This window comes from Phyllobates terribilis, unplaced genomic scaffold (assembly GCF_046119375.1).
Source record: "Phyllobates terribilis strain yellow unplaced genomic scaffold, ASM4611937v1 Scaffold_298__1_contigs__length_2340664, whole genome shotgun sequence".
In the NCBI taxonomy this organism is placed as follows: Eukaryota; Metazoa; Chordata; class Amphibia; order Anura; family Dendrobatidae; genus Phyllobates; species Phyllobates terribilis.
In genome coordinates, this window is record NW_027363058.1 from 1,860,070 (window position 1) to 1,887,588 (window position 27,519).

The 27,519-nt window shown below is 43.3% G+C and overlaps 1 protein-coding gene across 9 annotated transcripts; it reads right to left on the minus strand.

Annotated features, from left to right (window-relative positions):
- Positions 1 to 1,180: 1,180 nt before the first annotated feature.
- LOC141220466 (oocyte zinc finger protein XlCOF8.4-like) lies at positions 1,181 to 27,340 on the minus strand. 9 transcript variants are annotated; one of them, XM_073666378.1, is made up of 10 exons: positions 27,196 to 27,302; positions 24,796 to 24,916; positions 19,272 to 19,308; positions 17,048 to 17,347; positions 16,683 to 16,832; positions 16,452 to 16,553; positions 16,248 to 16,368; positions 16,067 to 16,164; positions 15,780 to 15,870; positions 1,181 to 2,151 (listed from the first exon to the last, which is right to left on the minus strand). In XM_073666378.1, the coding sequence occupies exons 4-10, from the start codon at positions 17,072 to 17,074 to the stop codon at positions 1,940 to 1,942; spliced, it is 801 nt and encodes a 266-aa protein (XP_073522479.1). In that variant the 5' UTR covers positions 17,075 to 17,347; positions 19,272 to 19,308; positions 24,796 to 24,916; positions 27,196 to 27,302; the 3' UTR covers positions 1,181 to 1,939. The 9 variants fall into 9 exon arrangements, with proteins under 9 accessions (XP_073522479.1, XP_073522481.1, XP_073522486.1 ...); XM_073666380.1 differs by lacking the exon at positions 19,272 to 19,308; XM_073666385.1 differs by lacking the exon at positions 17,048 to 17,347.
- Positions 27,341 to 27,519: the final 179 nt, after the last annotated feature.

Genomic DNA, 27,519 nt, shown 5'->3' on the forward strand with positions numbered 1-27,519 from the left:
ATTAGTTAAAATATCCTCCTCCACCATCTCATTATGCATTGTTACATTTATCCAATAGGTTTCTATCTACTGGTGTATCATTTGTGGCCCTTCATTTGGAATTCCTCCTGGGCAAGTCAACAATTTCAGGAATTGTCTGGAACATATGTGCCCAGATATGGGACAGACTCCATTCTGTGGTGGTGCCGGAGCCGGCACAACTTGCCTGGGAGCGGATATCACGAGGCTTTTTGCTGAAAACTCAATTTCCAAACTACCTCGGGCCTTGGATAGGAAACACATCAGGGTCAAGAAGCCGTCCAACTCTCAATTATAAGCAGTTCCAATATTTCAATTCTAAGCAGTATTTTTCTGTTGTACTATTGGCGGTAGTTGACAGTAATTACATGTTTAGAATTGTAGATATTGGGGCCTATGGGAGTACAGGTGATTCCCGCATCTTTAAAACATCGGTAATGGGTCTATGCCTTCTAAATAATGACCTTGCTCTCCCACCTCCATGTGTTCTTCCTGGTTCAAGGTCTGAAGCAGCACCATATGTCTTCATTGCTGATGAGGCTTTCCAATTAACAAGAGATGTGATGCAGTCGTTCCCACATCGAGGCCTCAATCACCAGAGGTAATTTTTCAATTATTTGCTGTCTCGTGCTCGCAGAATGGTTGAGTGTGCTTCTGTCATCCTGTGCGCTGAATGGCGCGTGCTCCAGTCTGTCCTCTAACTTAGCGAACAGAATGTGAATGGCGGGATCAAGGCATGTGTGCTGTTGCACAACTTTACCTGCAGGCATGAGTGTCGTTATGGTCCAGGTCCTGAAGATGTCCAGGATGTGCCCAATCCCTTCCTTTATCCATTTGTGCCGACTACATGACGACAGTCTTCTGTCATTAAGGTTCAGGATCTTTTTGCCTCCTGTTTCTTAACTCCATAGGATGAGACGCCATGGCAGAATCCCCCCGTTATTGTTCCTTGAATTAATAATGTGTTTATGTTTTTGTTTTTTTTTACTTTCCTTGTGCAATAATGTGTCAAACATCCAACATATGTGTTTTTTTGCTCCCTTTACTAGCAACATGTATTTTTTATTTTCTAAAAATGAAAAACATGGCTTTTTTGTTAACAAAAATTTTAATAAAATATATATATACAAATAAGTACATACATATTTTGTCATATGTACACCTTTTTTATTTTTAGAATCCAAACAATCTGGCATAAAGAAATGAAACATTCAGAATTTTAACATCGTAATCCTAACATTACAAATTATAGGTTGGGAGGTGAAGGCCTTCTGTTGGGAGGCAGAAACGTTTCCAGACAAAGATGCTGGTGCTGTGGAAATCATTTGGGCCATGAATTGAGGGCTATATGACCCTGAAGGGAATGCACATCTGTGTGTGTGGCTCTTGGGGGTGATGGTATTGCCCTTCATGAGCATAATAATATTCTCCTCCAGTAGGCCCATGCCTGGACCATTGTAGTGGCCTATCACTAACAAAGGATCCAGCCATTGGAGCTCCTGGACCAGCCCACTCCTCTTTCCTTTGCCCACTCATGTGCTCTGACTGAATGGGTGGTTGTCGATCCACAGGGGATGTTGGTTGGGAAGTAGGGAGCTGAGGCATGATGGGTTTTGTGATGAACCCACATAGTCCTCATCTGCCGAGTGCAGACAGTCAAACACCTCATGAAGATTATTAGGTCACATGCAAGCATCCAAAATAATATGGAAGGAATTCCTGGCAGGCAGCTGCACAGACGTGTCGATATCACTCAGATACCATGCCTAGGCTCCACGTAAACGCCTCCTCCCCATCATCATTCGCCGTGCGGACAAGATAATCTAATACCCCACTATCTACCTCGTGCCTAGTGGTGATAATGGGGAGCTCCCTCCTACATCTAATTCTTCGTGGGATGGGAGCAGCAACAGGGGAGTTGTCAAGTCGAGGGGTTGGGCTGCTGCTCCGGCGTCCTTCCACTTCCTCCGAGGCTTGAGCTGGTGCTGTTGATGGTGCTGATGCAGATGTTGCTGCGGAATCCGATGACTGCCCTGCTGCTGGTCCTGCACCTCGGCAGAATCGGCCACTGGATCCAACACGGCGTCATCTGACTCCAAGGCCATCTCCCTGTCCTGTAAGTTGGATTCAGTTCTGCAAGTGACAAAAAAGGATGTGATGTTGGGTAAAATTAGATAACTTAATATGTTTCTAATCATTAACAATGATTAAACAAGCCATAACATATGGACATAGGTCTATAATGGGGGCCAGGACATTGAGCTAGTCCATATAAATATAGGGATGCTTTCTGGACGCCGCAGACCCATTTTTGGCACGCTCCCTTGTATACGTATCCTGACAGCTGTGCCAGCGTCGGGTGATATCATTCACTGTTATAAGAGGAGCCAGAAATGAACACAAATGATACCTTTACCATTATTAGCCAATATCTTGACATTCCAATAAGGAGAACACAAGAAGCCTCCATAAATATAAATACAACCTTTAATGTACAAAATACACCAGAAAAGTGCGCGTGTGGCCGTACAAATATTAAGTCATTACGTAGTGCTGACGTACATGTACAATTAAGAAAAAAGTAAAGCCGATCAGCTGTGTGGATCATGAATGGAGAACGGGAAAACGTTCTGAGCAAAACATGAGGAATGGCCAAAGAAATCGTGTAATCCAGCTCCAAGTAAAAACATGCGTTTAATTAGTCCATGTTAAAAATGACATCCATGAGGAAAGGGTGGGGGGGTAGGTGGACAGTGCTACGCGTTTCGAATGATCTGTCGTCCTTTGTCACAGCTTCTGGAACAGTGTGTCAGTGCATCTTAAATTCCATTGATAATTACAGACCGGTGTGCTGATTTAATCACACGTGTCCACAGACCATAATCAGCATGGATTTCGTGACGGTGTGTCGGCGCATCCTGAATACTCTCAGAAATTGCAGACCGATGAAATAATTAGTTCATATTATCAAAGTATGAACCGACAACGCTGCCAGAAGAAAACGCAAACACAATTATACAATGGCACATAGACAAAAAGTGCAAATATAAAAAATACAAAAAGTGAAAAACAAATATACAATAGGTAATTTAAAAATAGGAATGAGTATAAAAAACCATCCAAAACCCAACTAGGAGACACATAGAGACAAGACGGGAAATGCATGTGTCTCTGGATTATTTAGTAGTGATTATCACTAGTGATAGGTGAGCACTAAAATGCTCGGGTGCTCGATGCTCGGGTCGAGCACATTGGAATAATCGGGTCCTCAGTCCGAGTAACGAGCCCAATGTAAGTTTACGGGAAACTAAAGCATTTTTCAGGCGGCTCCCCCCGGCGGTCTGCAGAGGGCCTAAAAATTACCCAAATCAATGGGAAAAGTGCTCAAATGACATGAGAACAGCATGGGGAAGACCCCTGGAAGCATTTCTGACCCCCAGGGCACTGCTGTCAGCAACATTGTCAGAGTATTACACCACTTTTACGGACTCACAATAAAACATACAAAAACGAAACCAAAATGGATTTTCCTGGGCAACATGTTAGGGAACATCCTTTCCAGGGTAATGACTTGTATATAAGGCAAAATAAATAACCAAAACCAAAAAGACTCCTCCACACCTTGGGCTCCGTTCACACGTAGCGTTTTTGATGCGTTTTTGCACTTTTGCATTGCTTTCAACCAAGACAAATGCATTCACCGGGAAATGTCATTTTAAAATTTTACAACCTTATCTGGCCATGTGGTGTGTGACAAATCATCAGACACATGCATACAGTGCTGAAAAGACATGGGAACAGCATGGGGAAGACCTCTGGAAGCAGCTCTGACTCCCAGGTCACTGCCTAAAAGTGTGTCCATCATAAGTGATCCTTGGCGCATGAGAAGATGCCTCCCGCCACGCACCTGTCGCTGCAGACTTTCAACAATCACCAGCCACGTCCTTGTCCCAGTGCAGCGTTCAGTTGTCCCTACCCCATGCGTGCTGCGTGCACTTGAAATGTGGCCTTTTAGACTCGTGGAGGCAGAAGCTGTCCACAATCTTATGGTGGCGGCGACCGGGTATTCATACACGGTCCCCAGCTGCCACTATTTGTCCCTGTGTCGTCTCCACCTTCCAGAAGCACGGGTCCTACAACATTACCCGTGCCCTCCCCAGTGAACTTACTGGGAGGGACCGCCTAACCAGAAACACGTCGTCAAGTGAATGTGGCCAGGGACAGTATGGAGCCAGTCCACTGCTTTTTATGCTGAGAGTAGTATTTCACCACAGCCATATTCTTTAGCTTGGTGAAAGGACTTGGTAAACCATATCTACTTCAGCTGTCATTTCTCCCAGGAAGTCCACTAAAGCTGCTTTCAATTGAAATGTGGCCTTTTAGACTAGTGGAGACAGAAGCTTTTCACAACCTCATGCCGGCGGCATCTGGGTGTCCATACTTGGTCCCCAGCCACCACTATTTCTCCGGGTATCTTCTCCGCCTTCCACAAGCACGGGTCCCACAACATTACCCGTGCCCTCCCCAGTGCACTTACTGGGAAGGACCGCCTAACCACAAACACGTGGACAGGTGAATGTAGCCAGTCCACATTAAAAATGTAGCCATAGAGTGTCCGGGAACCTTCCCACGCACTTTTCTTAGCCAGGGCTGCTTCCCAGCAGGGTTGGACGGGCCCACAAGAGAACCGGAGACTCCTCCGGTGGGCCCTGGCTTCTCCTTTAGGAGAGTTCATAGTGCCGAGGTGAGGCCATGATGATGATAGAGACCACCATCTGCTTAGTTTTCTGTTACTTGGAATGCAAGCGCAAGTATGCTGCCAGCCACCCACCCACAGGCCGCAAAACTAAACTGCCAGATTTCTGGGCAGCTACTTGCACTTGAAATATGGCCTTTTAAGCTTGTGGAGGTGTAAGATGTCCACAACCTCATGGCGGCGGCCGGGTGTCCATACTCAGTCCCCAGCCGCCACTATTTCTTCCGGTATTGTTTCCGCCTCCTACAAGCGCAGGTCCCTGAACATTACTGCTGGTACTTTTCTGTGAGAATCTGCTTGCCTCCTACTAGCCTGGAATATTTCCAGTAAACTATGATATGACACCATGGTATTAGTGTCGGGGTCGTAGCGACATTCCACTCGTCCTCCAGTCACTCCAAATTAAGGCTATGAGCATGGGTCAACCATTCAAAGAATGAGTCAGACAACAAGCTGGTTCAAACTCAGAGCATGCTCAGAAGGCTACTGGCAAGCCACGATCTCAGCAATGTTCTGTCTTTATTTCCGCATGCACAAACTTAAATACACTACGTAATGGGGAGGGGAAAGGGAGTGTTCGGGGCGGGGTAAGCCATAAATTGATTGTTCGGGGCGGGGTAAGCCATAAATGTCTAGTATCCAGCCACTCCTGATTGGTCCACGTCTCCTTAACTCAGTCTCTGGGCAGACAACAATCAGTTGATGTTTCGGTTTCATTTCTCTGAAACAGGTGCTTGGCTGATACTGGCACCATCTTAGCATAAGTTTCGATCTAAGTAACACGTAGCAAGGAAAGCTTATTGTTATAAGACACAAAATGGTGGTTAGTACATAAGCAAAGCGTATAAAAGTATAAAAGTGGAAAAATAAATATTCTTTCTTACCCTGACATTAGCACTGTCACCAGTACCAGTAGCCAAGCCATCCCCAATTTCCTTCTCAGGAATTTTATTTGGTAGACTGAGTGGCTGCCCAAATACATTAGTTTCTCACAAAGGAGCTGAAGATAGAGTAGCAGTAGGTGCAAGTTTCTCCAGCCTGTTAGATATCAGAGGGTGAATGGCAGCACATTGGATCAGTGGTTAACACTGAAGCGTTGCCGCGCTGGGATCCTGGGTTCAAATTCCATCAAGGACAACATCTGCAAGGATTTTGTATGTTTTCCCTGTGTTTGCATGGGTTTCCACCTCAGTAAAAAAGCAGCCATAGAGTGTCTGGGAACCTTCCCACACACTTTTCTTAGCCAGGACTACTTCTCGGCAGGGAGAATCCTCTGGTGTCCCCTGGCTTCTACATAAGGAGAGTTCATGATAGCGCTAACTTTGCAGCTGCTATGGGGCTCTTGAACGGGGGAGAAAGGTGAGCCCTCAGAATCAAATCCTCTGGTGGGCCCAATGTTTTTAAATCTGAAACAGCTTCGCAGTGGGAGTTGTATTTCCCCACAGCCATATTCTTTAGCTCGGGTGAAAGGACTGGCATAGTGGGAAACCGTATCTACTCCGGCTGTCATTTCTCCGTCACCAGGTTCCGCCCATTGTCACACACCACCATGCCTGGCTGTATGTTCAGCAGTGAGAGGCACAGATCAGGCTGCTGTGATACAGCTTTCAACAACTCTACAGCGCTGGGCGGTTTGTCACCTAAGCATTAAGCATGTTATCTTCAGCACAGCCTGTTGCCGCTTGGCCAAGGCAGTGCTGCAGTGCTTTCAGCTTGTGACTGATGTGGTCATTTCAGAGATGGAAGAAGAGGTGCAGGAGCTGAACAATGTGATTACATTGAGGTTACATTGGCGACTCTGTTTTTTATACTAAAGAAAGATCCTACTGTTTTGTTTTGTTTTTTTACGTTATTTTTTAAGACAAATGCATTCACTGGGAAATGTCATTTTAACATTTTACAACCTTATCTGGCAATGTGGTGTGTGACATATCATCAGACACATCCTGTTTCATTTATGAAGGGGGGACTTTGAAAGTCACAAAGCCTATTTTTATAGGGCCATCAGGAGGCCCTTACTGTTCTTAAAAGGCCAGCAGTCGGCCCTTGCTATTGTTAGAGAGCCATCAGCCGGCTATGCTTTGTTGTTCCCATTACTAAAGAGTGAGTCTCCTATATTGTTATTGCGTATGCAGTGACTGCAAGGGCTGCCAAAAATTTGGACAAAACCCAATACCCCTTTGAAGAGACACAGAGGAGGGTCTCAGTAAAAAAAATGTTCTCATTATAAAGGAGTGGGTCTCCTATAGTGGTAATACTCATGCTGTGACTGAAAGGGCTGCCAAAATTTGGGAAAAACCCCACTAACAATTTAACAACATAGAGCAGGGCCACAGTAACGAGTACGACATGTTCCCATTAGAAAGGAGAGGGTCTGCTATACAGTTATAGGGTATGCAGTGAGTCCAACGGCTGACAAAATTTAGGAAAAACCCAAATAACAATTTAAAGACACATAGAGCAGGGCCACAGTAACGAGTACGACATGTTCCCATTAGAAAGGAGAGGGTCTGCTATACAGTTATAGGGTATGCAGCAAGTCCAGCGGCTGACAAAATTTAGGAAAAACCCCACTAACAATTTAAAGACACGTAGAGGAGGGCCACAGTAACGGCAAATTCCCATTACAAAAAAGAGGGTCTCCCATACTGTTTGCCTATACAGTGAAGTGCCAAAAATTTGGAGGAACTCCAATGCCTCTTGGAAGAGACGTAGAGGGCCTCATGAAAAAATGTTCCCATTATTAGGAAGTGGGTCTGCTACGCCAGATGACCTGGCCTCCACAGTCACCAGACCTGAACACAATCGAAATGGTTTGGGGTGAGCTGGACCGCAGAGTAAAGGCAAAAGGGCCAACAAGTGCTAAGCATCTCTGGGAACGCCTTCAAGATTGTTGGAAAACCATTTCTGGTGACTACCTCTTTAAGCTCATCAAGAGAATGTCAAGAGTGTGCAAAGCAGTCATCAAAGCAAAAGGTGGCTACTTTGAAGAACCTAGAATATAAGACATATTTTCAGTTCTTTCACTCTTTTTTGTTAAGTATATAATTCCACGTGTTAATTCATAGTTTTGATGCCTTCAGTGTGAATGTACAATTTTCATAGTCATGAAAATACAGAAAAATCTTTAAATGAGGTGTGTCCAAACTTTTGGTTTGTACTGTATATATATATAAATAGAGGGGGTTAATGCAGGAGCACTGGGTAAGCAGGGCCTAGTAAGCAAGGGGTCACAGAGGATCAGATATGGTCGTCATTGTGTCCATGGAGTAAGAGAGAGACGTCACATGTGTCTTGTGATTTTACATCCAGTCCAAGAGGGGCATCTCCAGCCCCCGATGTGGGGGACTGATATCACCAGTCTATTGCATTCCCCTATTTTCCCCCATTACTGAGTAAAGTTCATCCCCATCACTGACTAAGAGCTATGATGAACCCTGGTGACCTCTGCTGATAGGACAGAAGGGAAATGGTGTTACGAGTTGTATACACCACCTTTACACAACTATTGTAAATCTGCTTCTGATTTGCCCAGACTGAGCTTCTGTTCAGAGAAAAGTCCTTCCCCCTCCAGCAAAGCACACGGTCTTATATGCACACATTATATATATATATATATATATATATATATATATATATATATATATATATATATATATATACACACACACATATACACACATACGTGAGGAATTACATGAGTGGAGCAATATTCATGTGGGATAATATATGTATATATATATATTATATGTATACAGTGGGGAAAGAAAGTATTGTCAGCCATCAATTGTGCAAGTTCTCCCCTTTACAGGGAGAGACCTGTAATTGACATCATAGGTCGACCTCGACTATGAGAGACAAAATGAGAAAACAAATCCTGAAAATCACATTGTCTGATTTGGAAATAATTTATTTAAATATACATGTGTTAAATTGATAACAAATATTCATTTCATATATAAAAATATAATACTCAATTAAGCTGTGACACCTTCCCATAATGGCTACAGCCAGAGGGATCAAAATAGAAAACTTATTCAGAACATACCCCGGCCCCGTCACACACCACCCCAACGCCGTTTTGTTGATGCTTAGTCAGGGGCACTGTGATTTTCTTGATTTTTTGGGGGATATTCTCTCTCTCAATGTTAAAATTAATCTACCCTTAAAATTATAGACTGTTCATGTCTTTGTCAGTGGGCAAACTTACAAAAACAGCAAGGGATCAAATACTTATTTCTTTCACGGTATATAGATATATACACACACACTGCTCAGAAAAACAAAGGGAACACTGAAATAACACATCCTAGATCTGAATGAATGAAATATTCTCATTGAAAACTTTGTTCTGTACAAAGTTGAATGTGCCGACTGTTATGATCTGCTACAGGGACTAAGGAAAGACAGGAGATCTGTCCCTACAATATAACTAAACTAGATCCCTTCGATGTAACGGGGAACCTGATCCTGCGATCAGACCAGCTAAAGTCCTCGGCTAGTCTGTACGAAGACCTATAGATGTGAGGGAGGGATCCCTACAAGAACTAGGGACTGGGATAAGTTGGACACCTCCTAGCAGAAATAGTAGCAGTCAAAGACAAACACACAACAAAAAGCATAGAGGTCAGAAGACCTAGCAAAACTAACAGAGAACGGTAACAGAGCACCAAGCTAGCTCAAGAGTAGTAAATACAATGAAGCCCAGCAAGGCCAGGAGGGCGGAGCCGGATTAAATAGGCAAAAATGGTCATGTGACCAGCAAACAAAAAAAAAACTAACAGGAGAGTTCTAACACCGACAACAAAATCACAAAAAAATCATCAATGGAAATCACATTTATTAACCAATGGAGGCCTGGATTTGGTGTCACCCCTAAAATTAAAGTGGAAAACCACACAACAGGATGATCCAACTTTGATGTAATGTCCTTAAAACAAGTCAAAATGAGGCTCAGTATTGTGTGTGGCCTCCACGTGCCTGTATGACCTCCCTACTACGCCTGGGCATGCTCCTGATGAGGTTGTGGATGGTCTCATGTGGGACATCCTCCCAGACCTGGAGTAAAGCATTCGTCAACTCCTGGACAGTCTGTGGTGCAACGTGACATTGGTGGATGGAGCGAGACATGATGTCCCAGATGTGCTCAATGGGATTCAGGTCAGGGGAACGGGCGGACCAGTCCATAGCTTCAATGCCTTCATCTTGCAGGAACTGCTGACACACTCCAGCTGCATGAGGTCTGGCATTGTCCTGCATTAGGAGGAACCCAGGGCCAACCGCACCAGCATATGGTCTCACAAGGGGTCTGAGGATCTCATCTCGGTATCTAATGGCAGTCAGGCTACCTCTGGCGAGCACATGGAGGGCTGTGCGGCCCTCCAAAGAAATGCCACCCCACACCATTACTGACCCACTGCCAAACCGGTCATGCTGAAGGATGGTGCAGCCAGCAGATCGCTCTCCACTGCGTCTCCAGACTCTGTCACGTCTGTCACATGTGCTCAGTGTGAACCTGCTTTCATCTGTGAAAAGCACAGGGCGCCAGTGGCGACTTTGCCAATCCTGTTGTTCTGTGGCAAATGCCAAGCGTCCTGCGTGGTGTTGGGCTGTGAGCACAACTCCCATCTGTGGACATCGGGCCCTCATACCACCCTCATTGAGTCGGTTTCTAACCGTTTGTGCAGACACATGCACATTTGTGGCATGCTGGAGGTAATTTTGCAGGGCTCTGGCAGTGCTCCTCCTGTTCCTCCTTGCACAAAGGCGGAGGTAGCGGTCCTGCTGCTGGGTTGTTGCCCTCCTACGGCCCGCTCCAATTCTCCTGGTGTCAAGGTAAAATATATATATTATAGAAAATCAATTCGTTTCTTTTAATAGATTACCTAATCAGTGTGAATCAATATAGAGATGATGGAATAATCTATGTGTATGTATGTATGCAAATGCGTATCTTCACATGGAATTGTTAATAGTTAATGAATATATAACTAACAGCTTCTGTTCTAATTTGTAGACACAAACAACTAAATTATTTCCTGCGAATGACGTATGCATGTGCACGGCTGATAACAGAGAGATTCATGTCGAGTTGGCAAAGATGGCGCTGAGAGACGAACTCACCCCTCCCATCGGAATACCTAAGGCATTACTGAGTGCAAGAGATACATAGATGAACAAATTACAGCATGCCGAGTTATCAGAAAAGAGCAATAAATTTTACTAATCTCACCTAGAAGGAGAATGCTATTTAACCCCATGTCTACGTAATAAAGTATGCCATTTGCATGGTTCAGTCTCTGAGTGAAGTTTAATCAACCAGATTAGCAGATTTGGTTAATTAGCTTCTCTGCATGCACTCGGACATCTTTAATTTGGAGGAGAGCAGTTACCTAGTGTATCTTAAATTGGTGAAACCTTCACACTGGCCTGTCTCCTGGTAGCACCTCCAGCCTCTGGACACTATGCTGACATACACAGCAAACCTTCTTCCCACAGCTCGCATTGATGTGCCATCCTGGATGAGCTGCACTACCTGAGCAACTTCTGTGGGTTGTAGAGTCCGTCTCATGCTACCACGAGTGTGAAAGCACAACCAACATTCAAAAGTGACCAAAACATCAGCCAGAAAACATTGGTACTAAGATGTGGTCTGTGGTCCCCACCGGCAGAACCATTCCTTTATTGAGGGTGTCTTGATAATTGCCAATAATTTCCATCTATTGTCTATTCCATTTGCACAACAGCATGTGAAACTGATTGTCAATCAGTGTTGCTTCCTAAGTGGACAGCTTTATTTCACAGAAGTTTGATTTACTTGGAGATATATTCTGTTAAGTGTTCCCTTTATTTTTTGAGCAGTGTAGTATGGTTGGGTAGTAGTTAATAATTTCTATCTGTCAATGACGTTGAGGACTTCCATTCTGCTATTGGATAACATGGACATAATTGCTGGCACTGTATTGTCTCTCAAGATCTGTAACTTTTTTTCTGTGTGGGCATTTTGTCCAGTTATTATTGTTTATATTTCGCATTTATAGATCGATATTTTGAGAGATACTTTCTTATATCTTATTATGCATTTATACTATGATCTCATATAATCATGTTATACTTCGTGCTTCACTGTTCTCTGTGGTGTCCTCGCTGGCCGTATCAGTCTATGCTCCATGACGCGCGGTCACCAGGTTCCCCACGGGCTTGCGGCGTGATGGATCATATGATGCGGTTGCCTTGGATGCGGCGGAGTAGCAGTGATTGCCATGTGTCATGCCACGCCCTCCCCACACCCATTGGCCGAGAGACTACACACCCCCTTTTCTATTGGCTCAAGGGTCCTTTTTAAACCCTACCCACCTTCATTGACGCCACCTCTTGAAGAAGGTTGCCGTGCCGAAAAGCGCATCAGGGTGAGCGCAATTGAGGGGCGTGTTCACATCCACTGGCTGTAAGTATTCTATAGGATTCATGCTACACTCTTTTTGCTGCCGTTCTTTAATCTTTTTTCCTACTTAAGTGCATTTTCTAGGCTTTAATATGTATTAGGATATACTTTTACCCTGTCGCCTAAGAGTCAGGGCACTGATACCACTTATAAAGATCTGCTGTCCCCGGTATGAGCTATCTATATTAGTACCTATATATAGACAGCGGTGTCACTAACCTCTTATATAGCAACTACTTCTGACCTACCTCACAAGCACCTGCACTTTTATTGAATGCTTCACTGCATTTTAATAATATATTCTTATTTTTTGGCAGCCCAAATATGTATTTACACCAGAAAAGAATCATGGTAATTTGTCTCATGCTCCTCATTAGTGCTCCTCCATTGTTTTACTATTAACTGTCTCTGTTTCTGCGATTCATATTTTTTCCTGTATAAATTATAATTAATAACATTTTGTAATTTTTTCACTATTATATGGGACTCTGACTTGAAGTTTTTTCCTCTTGTTTCTTATGTATAGAGGAGGATGTGGGGCCCATTATACTGTATACTGGTTGGCCCACGACTTTGTCAAAGTTTTCATGTTTTGAGTTTTACATTCCTGATGTAGAATCAGTCTGGGTAAATGTACATGGACATGGCAATAATGGAAAGCTGCTAACTGGACTTTGCTACAAGCCTCCTAATATAGCTGAACACGTAGAGGAGGAAATGCTGCAACAAATTAAAAAGGCAACAAAAACAAGTCATGGTGAAAAGTGTTGGCTCCCTTGAAATTGTTCCAGAAAATGAAGTAATTCTCCCAGAAAATTATTGCAATTACATGTTTTGTTATACACGTTTATTTCCTTTGCGTGTATTGGAACAACACAAGAAAACAGAGAAAAAAAGGCAAATTGAACATAATTTCACACAAATTAGGCCGGAAAAAATTGTTGGCACCTTGCCAAAATTGTGGGTAAACAACTTTGTTTCAAGCATGTGAAGCTTGTTCAAACGCAATTGTGGCAAGTAACAGGTGTGGGTAATATGAAAATCACAACTAAAACTAGATAAAAAAGGGAGAAGTTGATCCAATCTTAGCATTGTGTGCATATGTGTGCCACACTAAGCATGGAGAAAACAGAAAAAGGAGACGAGAACTGTCTGAGGATTTGAGAACCAAAATTGTTGAAAAATATCAACAATTTCAAGGTTATAAGTCCATCTTTAGGGATCCGCATGTTCCTTTGTCCAAGGTGCGCAGCATAATCAATAAATTTACAACCCATACAGTCAAATATGGTGGAGGTTCAAAGGTGTTTTGGGATTGTTTTGCTGCCTCTGGCACTAGGTGCCTTGACTGTGTGCAAGACATCATGAAATCTGAAGATTAGCAAAGGATTTTGGGTCACAATTTAGTGCCTAGTGTCAGAAAGCTGGGTTTGCGTCCTAGGTCATGGGTCTTCATACTTTACTTTCCCCTTGTTGACAGTGTGTTGCAGCCCCCCCTCTGGTTCCTCAGGAGGTATGAGAAACTCCTCAACGGCTTATTAGGGAGTTAGGTCTGTGGTGGTGTTTTTAGTTGTGCAGCTAGGGCCTTTCTTGTCTGTACAGAGACTAGTTGTGTGCAGTTGCAGCATTCTCCCCTGTGTGGGTTCTCCGGTGGTTATCAAGATGTGCTTTCTGGTTAAAACATTTTTCATATTCTGAACATGGAAAAGGCTTCTCCCCTGTGTGAGTTCTCTGATGTTTGATAAGAGTTGATTTGTCTGTAAAACATTTCCCACATTCTGAACATGAAAATGGCTTCTCCCCTGTGTGGGTTCTCTGGTGCTTAAGAAAACTAGATTTCTGGTTAAAACATTTCCCACATTCTGAACATGGAAAAGGCTTCTCCCCTGTGTGAGTTCTCTGATGTTTGATAAGAGTTGATTTGTCTGTAAAACATTTCCCACATTCTGAACATGAAAAAGGCTTCTCCCCTGTGTGAGTTCTCTGATGTTTGATAAGAGTTGATTTGTCTGTAAAACATTTCCCACATTCTGAACATGAAAATGGCTTCTCCCCTGTGTGAGTTTTGTGATGTTTGATAAGAGTTGATTTCTCTGTAAAACATTTCCCACATTCTGAACATGGAAAAGGCTTGTCCCCTGTGTGAGTTCTCTGATGGCTTATAAGATAGGATTTCTGTACAAAACAATTCCCACAATCTGAACATGAAAAAGGCTTCTCCCCTGTGTGAGTTCTCTGATGTTTGATAAGATTTGATTTCTGTACAAAACATTTCCCACATTCTGAACAGGAAAAATGGTTTCTCTCCTGTGTGAGTTCTCTGATGTTTGATAAGATTTGATTTCTGTACAAAACATTTCCCACATTCTGAACAGGAAAATGGCTTCTCCACTGTGTGGGTTCTCTGCTGTGTGGGTTCTCTGATGTGCGATAAGATTTGATTTCTGTACAAAACATTTCCCACATTCTGAACAGGAAAATGACTTCTCTCCTGTGTGAGTTATCTCATGCCTAACAAGATTTGATTTCCGATTAAAACATCTCCCACACTTGGAGCAAGAAAATCTATTCTTCACTGTGTGAATTTTTTGATGTTTAAGAAAAGACTTTTTGAGAGGAAAACTATTTCTATATTCTGAATGTGAAAATGGCTTCTTTGCATTAGGAGCAGTTTGTTTTTTAATGCTTATTTTGTGACTTTGATTTTCAGAAGAGTAGAGAAAGTATTAGTGCCCCCATTTCAGGAGAGATTGTGCAGGAATCTGAATTCTTTAGGATTGAAAACATAATGTAATTTATGACATGGAGTGAATCCATGAAACCAGGGCTCGAGCCATGCCACCACATCTCCTGGAGGCGTGAATAGATGTATATTACAGCCATCAGCCACGCACAGCTTAGAGACATATCATGGCACAGGTGTAATGTTATTTATGTAGTTTATCAAGATCCTGTTTGAAGTTAGTTGGTTTAAAAAGAAATTGAAAAGTATAAAGGGAAACTATTGTTATTGTACAGAAATTCACACTTGTCCCTCACTGCACATTTAATGTTATCGATCAAAAAAGCAAACTTTGGCCAGAAAGACTGGACCTGGTCTTGTAGGGACCATATGAGCACATTCAGCAGCACAGAAGGGAGAGAAGGTAGATTCATCCAATAAGATATCAGGGATCTAGGAAGCCAACAGCATCATTACCCTCCGCTTTCTCTTACAGGCCCATCATAATATTTTTCTTCAAGTGATTTTCTCACTTGTCAGCACATTCTACGTACGCTGTCATTTGGCTTTGTAGTTTACAGATCTGGGCAGGTAACGGTCAGCGTCTACTAATCCCAGGGGGTAGGTGGATCCTCCAGGTTGTAAGTTCTATCGAAAAGGGCTTTCACAATTACACAAAGTAAATTGAATATTTTCGGACGGAGGAGAATGTTGTGGTCTATCGGCAAAATGGTGATCACACGATTGTGATAAGGCCGGACTACACCACCGATAAAGCAGCCAAAGCCGGTGACTGAGAAGAATCTGTGACTTCTCTGCATTTAGTGGTCACTACTCACCTGGGTAGTCATATGTAGGAATCTCCTCTTTACACCACTCATCACCCCTCACATATGTCTCTGTAGTATTAATATGGGTCAGATCTTCACCCTGAAACAAATATTATAAAAGTCACAGACAGAAGGAGAAGTCACATCTATGATCAGCTCTAATCCTGCCATCTCCACCATTCTCATTACACAAATCTAAAACATATTAATGGTGGATAAAACAAGACTGAGCACAAGACCTTCACAGCCATCTACACATCATAGGGGAGATCTCATGACACCTTCTCTCCATCTACCTGATGATCCTGAGGAACATTGGGATCTTCTTGTTTACAGTCCTGTGGAAGAAGAGGAAGGGGACATCTCTCTGGTGTTGTCCTCTTACTGGATAGATCTGGAGGAAACACATACAGGGACTGAATTCATTCTTTACATACAGATAATTATAGGCCTTGTGTATTTAGTCCTGTCTATTACCTGGTGATGTGAGGAGCTGGGGAACCTCCATCATAATCTTGTACAGATCTTTGTGTCCTTCTAAATACTCCCACTCCTCCATGGAGAAATAGACAGCGACATCCTGACACCTTATAGGAACCTGACACATACAATGATACCGTCATCCCCTCAATCCCTTCATAGCGTTACTGTATAATGTCCCAGCATTCCCAACAGTGTCACCTCTCCAGTTAGCAGCTCAATCATCTTGTAGGCGAGTTCTAGGATCTGGTCATTGATGTCCTCATGTATCAGGGGGTGAGGTGGAGGCTCCATGATTAACCTCTGGTTATGGAGAGACACATTAATAAATCTCACTACATACATTTCCAGAGTCCTCACCTCTCCAGTTCTGTCCATCTGTTATTCCCATAGATAAGAATGATGTAATGTGACGTCATCAGAACCTCTCACCTCTCCAGTAAGTCGGAAGAGGATCTCTAGGGTGAGGTGTAATATCCTCTCCACCATCTTGTCCCTGTCCATATCCATCTTTGAAAGGTAAATCAGGAAAATTTTCTTATATAGACGATCTTCACTGAGTGGATCCGGTGTTGTAGAGACCTGAACGAGAAGAAGATGAGCCGATGTAACATCATAAAAATCCTGTGTAATAATACAATTACTGGAGATAATAAGGGGAAACATATGAGGAGATTTATTATTTTTTATTTAGTTTTTTCTTTACATCTAGTAATAAAACCTACATATTTTAGGTCATAGCAACAAGCAATTCCATCCTCGAAGTCTGCAGCAGAATACGTTACTCATAGACTCACCTTCCATAACGCCAATTCTCGTCTCATTTTCCATCACTGGAATTGGCATTAGCAATAATGCAGGAGATATTTATTTCACGTGACATGAGAAATAACTACTTCATGATGAGGAAACATCTTCTACTATGGATCTAAAACCATATTTGGAGACAGTCCGTCACTGACTACATCACCACTGGCCGTCTGTATGAATGTTTCCCGTCTTCCCCGAGCTGTAATCTTCTATCAAGTTAGATCTCATGTCTGATTCACACACAGAAGTTTGAGGCTTTTATAAAAGCTGTTTTGTTTGCACAAATGCTGCGGAGAGAAATTATTTGATACTAAAGTCTACATGTAGAGTGTATTATGGGTTTTATTTCTAGACTTAGGCTTTCCTATATTACAAGAAAAAACCCAGAAAAAAAGCAGATATTAAAAGGTTTCAAAAGAAAATTTACACCAACAATTCTTGTGAAAAGAAAAAACATGCAAAAGGCAGAAGACACATTTTGTAATTTTTTAACATGTTATGAACTCTTTTGGGCACCAGAACATAGATGTACACCTCAGGGATGGCACAGGTGCGGCTGCAATAAAATCCCTGGCAGTTTAACCACTTGCGCCTGCAAAAAGCAAACATGGCATCTAAGAAAGTGTGACAGAGTTCGGCTGAATGCCCTCCTCCCCCAAGTACTGGGCCTGTAATGTACAAAAGTCTATTAGGCCGGGCCAGAGGCAGAGTTCCATAACTTACTTTTTAACGCCTCCATAAACATTAGACTAAAGTTACATGGAAGCACTGATTTTGGTCAACTATATAATGTATTTGGGGACCTCCCTACAGATGCAGTCAGTCATACAAACCACAGGAAAGCTGGAATATTTGTGTATGGGGGAGTCTGGAGAGATAGCCGTCTGCCAAATGATCGTTCAGCCAACACTTATCTCATGTGTATGGGGCAGTTAGTATTACACTGACAGGCAGTGATAATACACGGCACTACAGTAGTACAGTGCATCACCTGAGCAATCAAAGGCTTCTGTGTTGTATGATCGCACTAATGAGAGTTATTTTAAAAAGTTTATAAAAAAGGTTTAAAAAAAAGTTTTAAAGTGAAAATATCACAGTTTTAGCAAAAATAAATATTTGTCACTATAAGGAAAACATGCATATAATGAGAAAATGGAGAGGGAGGTCAGCTCACTGTTTATTTAATGCACCTTGTCTGAAGAACACAGCATGGAGCCGCCCTGGTCAGGGACTGTGGAGACCCGGGGTCTTCTGTGGGCGTAATGCTACTCAAACAACACAGGGTGAGGGTAAAACAGCGTGGCAATACTTTATAGAAACCATAAAGCGGACATTAAACATACAGAACAGTCCCAGAAAATACCCAAGATGGTACATTACACAGTCTCATCCTTCCATCTCTGCCTTTCTGGGATAGAACAGCTGCGACTTTGGAGACTTCCAGGGCCGACTACCCGGGCCCCCACAGAGAGAAGGTAGCGGCAAGCTAAGGAAGTCAACAGTCCATCGAGGTACAAGACCAGGAGACCCGATGGTCCCATCCTGGCCTCTCCGAGAGTTTCCATGGGACCAGACGACCAGTGGGTCCCTCCTGGCAACTCCAAATGTCTCCATGGGTTCTAGGTGACCAGTGGGTCCCTCCTAGCAACACCAAAACAGCATATCCATGGGGCCAAGTGACTTTTTCGTCCTCTCCTGGACTTCCCAAAAGTATCCATTGTCTCTCTGATGGTTAATGGAGCAGATCTGATACCCTTAGACTAGAATCATGTAGAATACAAATCTGTGTCTCTTTAGATGCCATGCAATCCATCTACTTTCCTGAAGGATCTCTCCCATTCTCCTTCCAAAGTCCTTCTGATGTTCCATGATTCTCTGTCCCAAATTTCATTCTGTCTACAGCACTACAGACACCCCTGTTTATATTTACATCTGTGTGAGGTCATAAAGCCCAGGTAAAAGAGGTAAGGGTGCAGGGATCACCTATCATTGTTTGAGCTAATCTATTTACATAGTTGGTATCACAGGGGCTGTTGTAAATAAACTTTCAGCTGACTTAGTACAATTTGTCATTAGCACAGTAAGCATGATTGCTTCCAAACGAATAGAATTCAGCATTCAGGGTTATACAAATACTATGACCTTTTTGATCAGCAAGAGAAATACAGCCCCTGACAAAGCTACTGTAGCAGCGATACGCGTAGGGCTTACCTCTCTACAGTGGACTCCCTCCGTAGGTATCTATGCCCTACGTGTAAGATAAGATAAGATAAGATAAGATAAGATAAGATAAGATATACTTTATTTTATCCCGGAGGAAATTGCGGTATCACAGCAGCAGAACACAGATCTCGAACATGACACATATAATAACAAAACATTTGGAATGCTTTAGACATTGCTTTTCAGACATTTGTTAAACACCCCCATAGCTGTTGGAACAAACGATCTCCTGTATTTTTCCTTTTTACACCTTAGTTGTATTAGGCGATTGCTGAATGTGCTCTTCTGTTTCGCAAACAGTTCATAAAGCGGGTGTGTGTTGTTGCCCATTATAGCTCTGCACTTCTTCTTAATCCTATCCTCTACCACCTCTTCAAAAGTCCCAAGCTGTAGGCCCACCGTCGCGCTAGCCTTCTTTATAAGTTTGTTGAGCTTGTTGGCGTCAGCAACACGCACACTGTTACCCCAGCAAATTATTGCCGCAAAGGTGGCACTAGCCACAATGGATTGGTAGAACACCTCAAGCATTTTGCCACACACATTAAAAGACCTTAACTTCCTTAGGAAGTACAATCTACTCATCCCCTTCTTGTAGACCTTCTCCATGTGGCACTTCCAGTCTAGCTTGCTATCCAGGTAAACCCCCAAATATTTGAAACTGTCCACCATCTCCACATCCTGACCGTCAATGGTAACAGGTAGGCATACCTTCTTGCACCTTCCATAGCTCATCACCAACTCCCTGGTTTTCTTAACATTTAGTTCTAGATGGTTAGCCTGGCACCATACTACAAAGTCCGCAACCACCCTTCTATATTCCTCTTCGTCCTGGTCCTTCCCAATACCGCCAACTATCACAGAGTCATCCGAGTACTTCTGGAGGTGACAACGGTCTGATTTATACTGAAAGTCAGCTGTGTACAATGTAAAGAGGAATGGCGACAGCACTGTTCCCTGCGGGGCTCCGACACTGCTCAGTACACTATCTGATGTAGCCGTCCCCCACCTAACAAACTGTGGCCTATCCGACAGGTAGTCAATTATCCAATTCACAAGTCCCTCATCCACCGCCATTTTAATCAACTTTCCTCGCAGTAAGAGTGGCTGTAATGTGTTGAACGCACTAGAGAAATCAAAGAACAAAGCACGCACTGTGGTTCCATCATTGTCCAAAAAGGAATGTACTGTTTGTAGCAGAGACGCTACAGCATCGTCCACACCCAGTCCCTGCCGGTACGCAAACTGAAGAGCATCAGTATGCGCCATCACCCTCGGACACAAGTGAGCAAGTACTATTCTCTCCAAGGACTTCATCGCATGCGATGTTAAGGCCACCGGTCTATAGTCCCCCGGGGAAGCCGGGAAGGTAGTCTTGGGAATCGGCACCAGGCAGGAAGTCTTCCATAGCACTGGTACTCTCTTTGATTGTAAGCTCTGGTTAAAGAGATGCTGGAAGACAGTACATAACTCATTTGCACACACTCTGAGGACACGTGGACTGAGACCGTCAGGCCCTGCTGCTTTGCCAATGGCCAGCTTACTAAACTGGTCCCTCACGTCATTTTTGGAGACCGAGAAATGATCTATTTCACCCCCTGTTAATTTAGCTAGTTGTTCCCCGGCCTCCTCCCCCTTCCCTGCTGCTACCGCACCTTTATTGCTGAATCTATTGAAGAACTGATTCATTTCATTAGCCATTGTAAGTCCACCACCCCCCTGCTCCGACCTTGCCTTAAACCCAGTCACTAGCTTCATTCCAGCCCACACCTCTCTGGAGCTTTTTTTTTGTGTATCGCTACTACAGTAGCTTCGTCAGGGGTCGTATGTTTTTTAACCACTTGTGTGTCCCTACATGAAATAAAGTTGCTATTGTATTTATTATTTAAGTAATTCTTATTATTTTTGGATGTGCATTATCTCACTGTGCAAGCTTTTCTCTACCTACTTCTTTTTGTGCTTTGTTGCACAGTTACCACTGCATCCCGTATCATATTTCAGTGATTTAGATTGTGTGGTGCCGACTGCCAAATATCTTAATAGATTAATGTCTTCTAATACATTTTTTAGCGGACCTGACGTGCATCCCACGTATTGTAGTTAACTCTCTATACACTCTATTAAATAAATGACCCCCTATAGTGTTACAATTGATGAAATTGTGTATTGAAAATTGCTGTACCGTTAGGTTTTCTTCAAATGTGTCGGTTTTAATAACATAGTTGCATGCTTTACAGGGTGTATGGCCACATTTAAAAAACCCCTTATAGGATAACCAAGTTACATTGCGTTTGATATTAGTTTCTTGCTTATTCCGCCTAGTGTAGAAGCCTTTTTGGATCCAAAACACAAACAAAATATGCAAAAGAATTTACAAAGTCTGGAGGATGCTATCTCAGACATCAAAAAAACGAAGTTTGAGAGAGATATCAAAGACTACGAGTCAAATTCAATTTACACATGGAAATGAAACAAACCAGGAGCTACTGTTCTGAAATACAGGTCACACAATAAATTCAAAGGAAATAGAGGAGAGCGGAGGTCAGCTTCACAAATCCTAATGTGTCCATGGGTTCCTCTAATTATAATTCTCTGAGGACTTATCTGATGCATCAGTGGGATCAACTAAAGAAAGATGGAACAAAAATAAATTCTCAAGAACGCCCCACAATCCAGCACAAAACAACGGGCGGACAGAAAGCTCAAACGTTCCCGGACATGTGCGTTCCATGCCGGAGTGCATCACGGTCTCCTATCTGCGCATGTGCATGTCCGGAAGCATGCGTACAACTCCGGATCGCATATGGTATTGGATTGCATACCACCAACATAGAAAAATCCTATCTATGAGATCAGCATCATGGGAGACTAAAAACAAGTACTGCACATCCTCCCATCATGCAATAGGCATGTAGATCTACTTTATCACTACAAAAAATATGGGATGGTGGCCCACAGTATATTCCTAAATGGTCAAACTTGACCTCTATTGCACAATTAGAGATACACAAGGATCACCACACTTGTTAATGATGAAATAGTATAAGTGGAATATAATTGATAAGTAATAATTCTGATATAGAAGCTCAGATATCTCGGTGAAGTACAACAATATGTGAACCCCATTCACAGGGAACTGACTAGCAATGGGTAGAGCATAAAACCCAAAAATATAATCCAGAATGGGGCTGTAGTCACACAAAACAGGCATAGGAAATTTGCTCATTGAGTCCCTTAGGGGCTCGAGAATCCAGTCTAACAATCCACTCACTTTCCTTTCAGAGGATACATCTATTGTGATCACCTCCTCTCACATTGGGTTTAACCACCACAATGATACAAAAGGAGAGGTCTCTGGTTTCACCTCGATGTGCACTGTTCATGTGTCTCACTAATGGGATCTCCCGACCATGGCGTATATCGCCCAAATGCTCCCCTCCTCTCCTCCTAGACTCCCTGTTGATCTAGTCTACATATTCTAGGGGGCAGGTGCATGTGGCCATATATACTAGTCCTGAGGTTTTACAGCTGGAATAATCCCACTGGAAAAAGATTTTAACCATGGAGGAACTTGAGAAAGATTTACATGGTCTCATCCAATTACATGTACAACATTCTCCAGAGCTAAAGAAACCACAGATTCTTCTATCTAGCCAAGTCCCCTTGGGTGCAAGACCAACCCTTTCTGAAAGTTATTGTGGGAGTAGATTCCACAGCACCCTCAGGTCCGGGTCGACCACAAGTATATCCCAGTGTTTTCTGAGGATATGAAAGATACAGTCACTCTGATTGTCATAAGTTTTTCTTACTCGTGTAGTCCAATCTTCTTCTTGGTCTCTTGGATTGGTATGGAGGAGTGTCTCTCTCTCCCATTTTTCTGCAAATGATGAAGCGGAATCCAAAATGTACCACAAGTACCCATTATCCCTTAATCTGGTGTTCAGGTCTATTGCCTGTATATTAGATTCTGTGACATTCGAGCAGTACCTTCTCAAACGTAAAAATTGGCCCTTGGGTTTTCCTCTTTATATGGGGATGGGGGTGTTGGTTATCCCACTTCAATAGTTTATTAGTGCTTGAAGGTTTATGGTAGATGAGTGACCCTAGGGTCCCATTCCAATCTAACTTGATCAGTACATACAGGAACGTCAACAGGTAATAATTAGTGTTGGTCTGCCCCTTTAAATAAAATGTACTTTTCAGGTTATTCCCCCAGCACCCTCACTTATCTTCCCTTCTTTTGAGGCCCATCAGTTTGTGGATCATTTTGCCACTTGACTTCCAAATTTTCTATCCTATGACATCCCCACTCTCATCATGGGAGACTTTAACATCCCAATTGGCGATTCCATCTCCCCATCTGCAGCTCATCTTTTATCTCTAACTTCCTCCTTCAGCCTTTCACAGCTTGCTAATTCTCCTACACATGATGGAAATACTCTTGACTTGATCTTCGCCCGGCTCTGTTCAATACATGACTTTACTAACGCTCCTCTTGCACTCTCTGATCACAACCTTCATTCATTCTCTGTCAAGGACTGTCCCCCTGCTCAGGACACACCCACTTTCCACACTTACAGAAATATACAATCCATTAACACCCAGAAATTTATCAAAACGTTGCAAACATCATTGGCCCCAATCTCCTCCCTCTCATGATCTGACTCTGCACTGAAGCATTATAAAGAAACATTGCAATGCTCCCTGGATGAAGCTGCACCTCCTACATAGAGAACAACTCGGCACAGACGGCGACAACCCTGGAACACGCCGCAAACACGTCTTCTCCAGCGGTGCTCCAGGTGCGCTGAAAGGCTGTGGAGAAAATCTAATCTCGCCGAAGATTTCCTCCATTATAAATTTATGCTTAAAACCTATAACTCTGCCCTTCACCTCTCCAAACAAACCTACTTTAACAACCTCATAATCTCACGGTCCAATAATCCTAAACGCCTGTTTGACACTTTTCACTCTCTCCTCAATCAAACAGCACAGGCCCCGACCACCGACCTCAGCGCTGACGATCTGGTCAATTATTTCAAAGAGAAAATTAACCATATCCGACAGAAACGTTTCTCTCAATTCTCAAATGTAATGCATGCTCCTCCCTCCCACACTGCATCTTGCTCATTTTCTGACTTCGAACCAGTCACGGAAGAAGAAGAAAAAAAACATCCCTGGACCAGAACAGTGCTGCTAACTACAGACCTGTCTCCAATCTTCCCTTTATCTCTAAACTCCTGGAACGCCTCATCCATTCCCGTTTGATCCGCTATCCCTCAGATAACTCTCTTCTTGACCCTTTACAATCTAGTTTCCGCTCTTTACATTCTACTGAAACTGCCCTCACTAAAGTCCCTAATGATCTACTAACAGCTAAATCTAATGGTCACTACTCTCTGCTGATTCTCTGGATCTCTCTGAATCATTCGACACTGTGGATCACCAGCTCCTCCTCACTACGCTCCGCTCTATCGGCCTCAAGGACACTGTCCTCTCCTGGTTCTCCTCCTACCTCTCTGACCGCTCCTTCACTGTATCTTTTGTTGGCTCCTCTTCTTCTCCCCTTCCCCTTATTGTCAGGGTTCCTCAAGGATCAGTCCTAGGCGGCCTTCTTTTCTCCTTATACATCGCTCCTATTGGACAATCAGAAGATTCGGTTTTCAGTACCATCTCTATGCTGATGACCCAATCATACACCTCTTCTCCAAACATCACCCCGGAATTATTACAAAACATTATTATTATTATTACAAAACACCAGTGATTGTCTTTCCGCCGTCTCTAACATTATGTCCTCCCTCTATCTAAAATTGAATCTGTCAAAAACTGAACTACTCGTATTTCCTCCCTCCACTAACCTACCTGTGCTGATATTACCATTTCCATTTGTGGCTCCACCATTACTCCCCAGCTACTAGCAACATGCCCACTGTCTTGGGGTCATACTTGATTCAGATCTTTCCTTCACTCCTCATATCAAATCACTCACTCACTCGTGTCATCTACACCTCAAAAACATGTCTAGATTCAGAAATTTTCTTACTTTTGACTCTGCAAAAACTCTTACTGTAGCTCTTATTCATTCTCGTTTAGACTATTGCAACTCTCTACTAATCAGTCTCCCTCTTTCTAAACTCTCCCCTCTCCAATCCGTCCTGAATGCAGCAGCCAGGATCATATTCCTCGCCAACCGCTACACCGATGCCTCTTCCCTGTGCCAGTCATTGCACTGGTTGCCCATCCAATACAGAGTTCAATATAAACGTATCACTCTCACCCACAAAGCGCTCCATGTTCAGTACCCCCCTACATCTCCTCCTTCGTCTCAGTCTACCACCCTTCCCGTCCCCTCCGTTCTGCTAATAACTTTAAACTAAAATCCTCTGTAATCCGAACCTCCCACTCCCGTCTCCAAGATTTCTCGCGTGCTGCACCAATTCTTTGGAATGCACTACCCAGGATAATTCAATTAATTCCCAATACGGAGAGATTTAAGCGTGCCATAAAAACCCATTTCTTTAGACCGGCCCATCACCTCAACACACTTATCTAACTGTCCCAGTTTGGCCCATATTAAAATTTTCTTCAAAATCATGCTCATACAATCCATGCAGTGATTAGCCTCTGTCTGTCCTGTACACATACTGGCTGGCGACCAGTTCATGTAGTGTTATGTACTTACCCTATTTACTATATTATAGCTGTATTATAGAATATATGTACATTTTACCTTTGTGTCTCCTCTATTTCCTTATAGACTGCAAGCTTGCGACCCTCACTCCTTTTAACATCTGAGTTATGTTTATTCTATAAAGTCTGTATTGTCTGTATAAGTGCCCCCTAAAATTGTAAAGTGCTGTGGAATATGTTGGTGCTCTAAAAATCAAAAATATTATTATTATTATTATAATTAAATTCAGATGTAAATCTAAAGCCCACTCTATTGAAGTTGAGTTCCCCGACAAATGAAAAAGATTGTTCACTCATCCCCGACAAGATGATAAAAATGTAGTCAATATATTTGTACCATACCCCAGTATATGGATGCCACCACTTATAATCATCTCTGAATATTGTGGATTCCTCCCACCAGTCCAGGGATAAGTTAGGATATGAGAGGGCACAGGGGCTCCCCATCGCAGTACCCCTGAGCTGGAGGAAGTACTGCCTGTCAATAAGAAAGAATTTTAGAAGATCCTCCATGAAGTCATTATGTCTGCTACACTGTATTGATCTCGATATAAAGAAATGTCTGTGTGGGGGCATCATACATCCTGCATAAGGGGTATAATGGGGGCATTACACTGTGTGGGGGGCATCATACATCCTGCATAAGGGGCATAATGGGGTCATTACACTGTGTGGGGGCATCATACATCCTGCATAAGGGGCATAATGGGGACATTACACTGTGTGGGGGCATCATACATCCTGCATAAGGGGCATAATGGGGGCATTACACTGTGGGGGCATCATACATCCTGCATAAGGGCATAATGGGGGCATTACACTGTGTGGGGGCATCATACATACTGCATATGGGGCATAATGGGGGCATTACACTGTGTGGGGACATCATACATACTGCATATGGGGCATAATGGGGGCATTACACTGTGTGGGGGCATCATACATCCTGCATAAGGGGCATAATAGGGGCATTACACTGTGTGGGGACATCATACATCCTGCATAAGGGGCATAATGGGGGCATTACACTGTGGGGGTCCTGTACTCTGAGAACAATACGTTTCCTCCCTTCCTGTCTCCATAGTTGGGTCGTATGTATCTATTACAGGAAACAGAACAGAAACCTTATGATTCTTATAAAGGGACAACACAAGACCCCCAAAGAGTCTCCGTGCTGAAGGGGTTAATGCCCCCTGCGCCCAGTAATGGGGTCTCCACATACCTCCACCTGCAGAGCCGCCACCACATATATGGCTGTTGTGTGCGCACAGGAGCTGTGATGAGGTCACAGGAGGGGAGGAGTCAGGGGTCACATGATCAGGGGCCTCAGTGGATGCAGGACTCTGCCGTGCTGGTTGTCATGGTGATGGATGAGCTGAAGTTTATGTGTGGGGTCAGGAGGGGTTTACAGTGTGGATGTAGCAGAGCCGCGTGTGTACGAGGTGTACGGAGCGGAGCCGCGTGTGTACGAGGTGTACGGAGCGGAGCCGCGCGTGTACGAGGTGTACGGAGCAGAGCCGCGTGTGTACGAGGTGTACGGAGCAGA

Coding starts and splice junctions, on each gene's coding strand:
- LOC141220466 (XM_073666380.1), bottom strand. CDS start 17,074: ATGAGACGAGAATTGGCGTTATGGAAG. Junction 16,833..17,047: donor GAGAATTGGCGTTATGGAAG/GTGAGTCTATGA, acceptor CTTCTCGTTCAG/GTCTCTACAACACCGGATCC. Junction 16,165..16,247: donor CCAGCTCCTCACATCACCAG/GTAATAGACAGG, acceptor TGTTTCCTCCAG/ATCTATCCAGTAAGAGGACA.